The sequence below is a fragment of the Lonchura striata genome, chromosome 12, assembly GCF_050655825.1.
Source record: "Lonchura striata isolate lonStrDom1 chromosome 12, ASM5065582v1, whole genome shotgun sequence".
Lineage (NCBI taxonomy): Eukaryota > Metazoa > Chordata > Aves > Passeriformes > Estrildidae > Lonchura > Lonchura striata.
This window is the reverse complement of record NC_140714.1, coordinates 24,312,252-24,318,509: the sequence shown is the minus strand read 5'-3', so window position 1 is coordinate 24,318,509 and position 6,258 is coordinate 24,312,252. Positions and strand designations below refer to the sequence as shown.

General features: G+C 49.9%; 1 protein-coding gene across 1 annotated transcript; it reads right to left on the bottom strand.

Annotated features, from left to right (window-relative positions):
* Positions 1-493: 493 nt before the first annotated feature.
* LOC146766334 (nucleotide exchange factor SIL1-like) lies at positions 494-5,074 on the bottom strand. Its single transcript, XM_085590936.1, has 2 exons — positions 4,339-5,074; positions 494-2,152 (listed from the first exon to the last, which is right to left on the bottom strand). Exons 1-2 carry the CDS (start codon positions 4,366-4,368, stop codon positions 1,940-1,942), a joined length of 243 nt encoding a protein of 80 aa, XP_085447062.1. The 5' UTR covers positions 4,369-5,074; the 3' UTR covers positions 494-1,939.
* Between the last annotated feature and the right edge of the window lie 1,184 nt (positions 5,075-6,258).

Sequence of the window (6,258 nt, the reverse complement as noted above, 5' to 3'; positions counted from 1 at the left end):
CCTCTGCTCCAGGGTGACCATGGCACAGAGCAGGGAGCAGCCTTTGTTTGCACACCCTCCAGGGCATGGCATTTTCCACTCCATTGGGCATCCCGTGCCCTGGAGGGAGCAGCAGGATGGCTGCGAGATGAACAGTTATGAAAAGGCACGGCCCAGTACTGCTCTGATGGAGGCTGGAAAAGGTGGGACCAGCAAAATGGCCCCACATGTGGCCTGTGCCACCCACACCTGCAAGGATCCCATGCTCCCACGGCAGGGCTGTGACACACTGCAGAGGAGTCCTGACTGTTCAGCCCTTCTAGGGTTATGCGGCACAAGCATCCTTTGGCTGCTGTTCAGTAATTACATTAAGCCAGTGCTGCTAAAGTCAGTCCCAAGCAGAGATAATGCTCTGGACGCATTCAACTGACTGGAAGAAGAAAGAGGAGGAAAAGCCATGCTGGCTTAGAGACAAGTCATATTTCTTATCAGCTTCCTGCCTGATGAGAAGGTGCTGCCCAGCCATCTGCCCCGACAGCGCGGGCACAGAGCAGCGCTGTGATCAGCGCACAAAGGAGCCCCTGTGCTCCCGCCAGCCTCCTGCCATTCCCCCTCTCTGACCCCTTTGATGCTGCATGTGCTTCCCTTTGATGCTCCAGTCCCTGCTCCTCTGCCATTCTGAAATTGTTTGTCCCATCCTGTGCTTCAGGGATTTTCTGCTGGAATAGTCCAAACCATTATGCTGGAATCCAAGGCATCTCAGGGCATTTGGGGGTTGCTTTTTTAGCACACTGGCCTGATGCTCTGTCACCCTTAATCAGGGAAGATTAGCCCTGAGTACAAATATGAAGCTCTTTGGGTGCCTATTGTTCACAGTTATTCTCTGAGTCACACAGATGCTGTCAGTGGCACAAAAGCAGGGAGAACAAACAGCAAGGAAGCCTCTGCATGCCCACAACAGCAATTCAGAGTAGAAATTCAAGACAAAGAGCCCTGGAAATAACACTTCTATCAGCTGGCACATGGACTTCCTCTCCCACAGCAGCAACACTTCAGCTACCTGCCCTCAAAATCCCACATTTGGTTCAACAAGTGCTGTTCCAGTGAAAGGGCTTGCACTGGCACCTCCCAAGAGTTATCCTATTCACTATCTAAAATGACAAAGTGCCACTGGAAACTCTCCCAGTGCACTCCAGACTCTCCCAGTCACTGGGGAGGGAAAAGCCAAGTCCCTTCTCACATGGCAGAGCAGAGGCTGGATGCCCAGACACCCTCCCAAGGGTGGCACCAAGGCAGGCACCAAGCCCAGGGGAGCAGAGCTCTGTGCCTGCAGCTGCATCCAAGAGGAGGAAGGAACATGTGAGCTGAAAGCAGAGCAAGAGAGATCAGAGGGAGGGGGGAAAAGTGTGAGCACAAACCCGAGGAAGCGAGATGCCAGGAAATATGTTCACCCTCACACAGAGCTAATTAGCACGGCGAGGCTCCGCTTGCCACTGCTTACTCACACCAAGACAAAATAGGGGGTTTTGGGTGGCTGTCGCCTTCCCTGGTACAAAGACATTCTCTGTGAACTGATGTAAGGGCACCTACCATCAATCATGGCAGCTTTCCATGGAAGCAGAGAGAAAATAATTATTTTCTTAGCAGCCACCACTCTACTTACCCAAAAATGGCAGCTAAAACCCCATTTTGTAACATTAAGGAGATAAAAGAGGAAAAAGTAAGGATGAGAAAACCAGCCTGAGAACAGACAACAAATCAGGGAACCACTAGGATACTGCTGGCTCCTGGCACAAGCGATGATTAATTCCAACCTGGATATAAAATAAGCCTACACTAGTCCTCTGCTGTCTGTTATTGTCCCAGGATTATGGTAATTAAGCAATTTGTATTACCTGATACTGATAAGAAAAATAAAGCCCCATTTATGACACCGTATCCCCTGGATTTTACACGGTAGTTACTGAGGCATTCTTGTTACCTGGTGAACATAATATTTGAGATCATAAAGCGCCACAACTTTTTCATCCAGCGTGGAGGCAGAGCTGTTGAATTTGCTGATTAATTTAACCATAATTTCATAATCTGTTTCTATCTTCATATTCAGCTTTTCAAACTCCTCCTTCAGCTGCTCTATGGGTCGGAACTTCTTCCTCACCTCTTCCTCTCGGGCCTTGGAAACAGAAGGAAGAAACCAGATGTGAAGATAGAGGATGAAGAGAGACAAGACAAACACAGAAAGGAACGCCAGCCCCAAATTCACAAAGGGAACCTGGCTGTCAGTGCCAATGGATTTATTGCTGTGCATCAGAGGTTCAGGGACAGGGTTGGAGGGTCCTTCTGAGAAGCCCAGAAACCCAGTTAGCTGTGAGATACCCACAGTATGAGTGAGCAGTAGGGCTTTGTGCACCACTTCTACATCTCAACAGCATTTGTGCATCATTTCTGCATCCCATTTCCATCCAGCTCAACATCAAACCCACAGGCAGCAGTACTGCTGTTTTCTGCCTGCAAGTGGATGTTCCCAAAACCTGGCTGCAAAAAGCCCTGAGGCACATCCCTGATCTTACAGCTGAACCTCTCTGGAAATGAACATGAGACTGGAGAACTCCACAAGTTCCATCCAGCCCAAAGTGCCCAGTGACTCCAAGGAGATCTCCAACACTGACAAAGATGCTTTCACCATTCCAAGCATTGAACACATTCCAGGAAGTCTCTATCTCCCAGGGAGAGGTGTGGGGACAGAAGCTGTCAGAAAGGGAAGCAGGAGGAGCAGTGATAAGCTGGGGGCAGCTGACGTGCTGTGCCATGGGGCTTGGCCAGCAGCCTGTCCTGAACATGGCTCATCTCCCTCGCAGTAACAGCACTCCAAGGGCTGCCCTGAACCAAGAGAGCTGACATAAAACATGTGGTGAGGAGGAAAGGATATGTCAGAGAACTCAGAGAGCCCCAGAGGTGCAGGAACCTCAGCACTGGTGGCACTGGGGACAGAGCCTGCTGCTGCAGGGGACAGAAGCAGCAGAAAGGCCAGGCTGGAGCTGGGCTGCCCCAAGGACAACGAGAAAGGCAGAAAGCCCTTTTTGGAAGGGATTTGTCACAAATACCAAGATGTGTTTGTATGCAAACCCCCAGCTGGAGGGTTTGCACATGTCCTGCTCACCATGAGGGATCAGAGAGGGCTGGAGGAAAACCAAGTGAGCAATGGAGGTGAAAGCCGTGTCAATGAAATGATGAATTACCACAAGTACCACACCCAACCCACCCCACCCTGAGCTGCCTCTACTGGAGCACAGGGAGGCTCAGTGTAATTCCATTTACTTTGACACAGAGCCTTCAAGGATGGATTTGCTCTCTGCAGGAGTGACTTAAAAATGGAATACTTTAGGTCCATTACACGTAGCTGCTTTTAGCCCCATTGCTGGGACAAAAGCTATTCTAAGAGGGGAGTTTAAAATATGGCTTATTTTCACCTAATAGAGTATCACTAATTTTTGCATTTCAATGATCCTCATTTCCAGCAGCCCTGCAATCAATCAGCAATGCTGCTATGGAAATAATCTCCCAGCAAATGAAATCATGCCATGCTGCCACAAAAGGGAAGAAAAAGCCTTTCTGTGACACCAAAACTTTAGAGCCTTGACTCCTCTTTCAGTTTTCATTTGAGTGAGCCAACACCAAGGCAGCAGGAGGAGCGAGGGTTAAGGAAATGCTGCTGAGGGGGCGAAGGGAAAGAGACTGTGATGCACCTGATGAGTCACACATCATCCCACCTATTTACTTGGGTCTGTGGGTTCTTTATAACTAAATGGACAACTTGGAGCTTGTGTAATGAAACTCAGCCCCTGCTTCACTATGGCCACTTGGGTGTTGCTATCCAGAGCACGAGGTTGGAAACAGAAAGCAAGGAGAGAGTGAAAGTGAAATAGCCTCTGTAAATACTGTCAGATGCAAACCAGTTTCCTTTGGGGTCTGCAGACATTTCTGTGAGTTGAGCTGCAGATAAATTACCTTGTTCAGGGCAGCTATGGCTGCCCCTGGACCCCTGGAAGTGTTCAATGCCAGCTTGAATGGGGCTTGGAGCAACCTGGGATAGTGAAAGGTGTCCCTGCCCATGGAAGGGGGTGGCACTGGATCAGCTTTAAGGTCCCGTGCAACCCAAACCATTCACAGAATCTTAGAGTCATACAGAAAAGCCAGAGAACAATATCACTAAGGGGTGAGCAAAGGTATTTTTGGTCCATATGCACCACAAGATTAGTGCTTTTCAAGCAATCATTTTAACCATTATATTTCTGCAGTATGTAACAGGGTGTGTTCACATCCCTGCACCGTGCACTGCTTTAGAAACAGGAAACTCACCTTCCTTTCTGCCTTCTCACTTTCCTTCATTTTAGCCAACGCCTTTTTGAGCTCCTCAGATGTGAAGGAATTTGCATCAACATCAACCTTGCCCAGCCTTGCAGAAGAAACAAAACAAACCAGAACATGTTACCAGTGAAGAACTGCCTCTATTCTATTTTCACTGTGACATTCTAGCAATGGTTAAGGGCGAGAAGAAAGGAATAAAAAAACACCATGCTCAAGAAAAGATTGGGATGAGTACTGGATTCTCTGTATGACTTGCCAAAACCTCACCCTGACAATCAGAGGCTCTGCTGACCAAAATTTCAAGCCCAACCACAATAAAAACAACTGATGAATTGAAATCACAGAATATCTTCTTGAAATAGAGGAAGCACCACTGTGCAACCAAAACATTGCTGATGGCTTGCAAGATCAAGCTCGAGATTACAATTTATGACCATAGTATACAGAAACACAGAAGATATCAGAGCACCATTCCAGTGAGTAAAGGAGCTACAGAGAATTGTGAGAGGATTCCTTGCCAGGAACTGCAGTGACAGGACAAGAGGGAATGGGATCAAACTGCAAGAGTTGGAAGAGATTTGATGATGGGAAGAAGTTCTTTACTGCGAGGGTGCCTGTCCCTGTCACAGGGACCAGTGCAGAGAGGCTGTGCATGCCCCATCCCCAGGAACATCCAAGGCCAGGCTGGACAGGCTCCAGAGCAACCTGGAGTGGTGGCAGGTTGCTTCAGGTTGAAACCAGATAATACTTAGGGGCCCTTGCAAGCCAAACCATTCAAGGATTTGATCATTCCATGGTCCACATCTCTCCATGTGGAGTGGCCCTGAAACTTCTGTGACATCACAGCTCCCAGAGTGTTCCAGGTGGAAGGTCGAGGACCTGGAACGCAGCACAGAAGACACTTCACCTGCGGCCAACGGTTAGAGCCCACTCGCCCTTCGCTCTGCCCGTCAGTGCTGAGCTCTGGCTGCTGCCTGGGCTTTTCCTGCCGCCTGCTCTGATGCCAATCCCAGCAGGATGTGCACTGCTGCCCCAGTGCAGGTACACTGCCAGGCCAGGGACGGGCACCCTGCTTGGGCAGGCTGCAGCCATGTGGGAATGGCTGGTGTGGGACAGGAACCCCACCAAGAGATTGTGCTGCCTCTTGCAGACTACCAGCGATAGCGTGGAGGAGATGGAAGTGGACACGGTGCTGGACAGAGAAGAAATGATGGAGGTAGACATGGAAGACACGGCTGAGGACATGGAAGTCGACGTGAAGGACAACATCGAGGACATGGAAGTAGATGTGGAAGACACCACCGAGGACATGGAAGTCGATGAAAAGGATGAGGAGGAGCCCATGGTCCTTGGCTGAAGATGGAGCCCCAGGAGCGGGACAAACAAATGCCTCCCATGCCCTGCCCACAGGCAGAGTGTGTCCCCTGACGCCAGGCTGGGGCTGGGCTGGATGGCCCCGCTCGGGGACACGGTGCCCACAGGGGGCCCTGGATTGTGCTGGCACAAGCAGCACCCCTGGCCTGCCCTGCACTTGCCTGGGGCCATGCCAGCCCTGCCAGCCCTGCCAGCCCCTGGGCCCAGCTCCCAGCCCAGCTGGGCCCAGTGCTGGCACCAGAGTCCAGCACTGCTGCTGCTCCATTTCCTCCACGATTGGTGGACATGATGGCCACAGTTGTGACCCCTCTGTAAATACGTTCTCTGGACAAGAGCTTTTCTGTAAATACGTTTTGAAGGTTGTTAGGCTATAGGATCCCATGTAAATATGTTTTGAAGATTGTTGCTGTTATAAGGATTGTTACAATAAAACATGTTTGTAAATCCAAGGTTTTGCTGATCTTTGGAGAAGAGATCCTGTTAATTTTCAAAAGCTCACTTCTCTTTGCAATTCCTTTGGGCACAGGCAGCGTTTGC

Excerpts from the sequence above, each read along its gene's own strand:
- LOC146766334 (XM_085590936.1), bottom strand. The coding sequence starts at position 4,368 with ATGAAGGAAAGTGAGAAGGCAGAAAGGAAG. Across the intron at positions 2,153-4,338 it reads GTGAGAAGGCAGAAAGGAAG|GCCCGAGAGGAAGAGGTGAG; the intron begins GTGAGTTTCCTG and ends TCTGTTTCCAAG.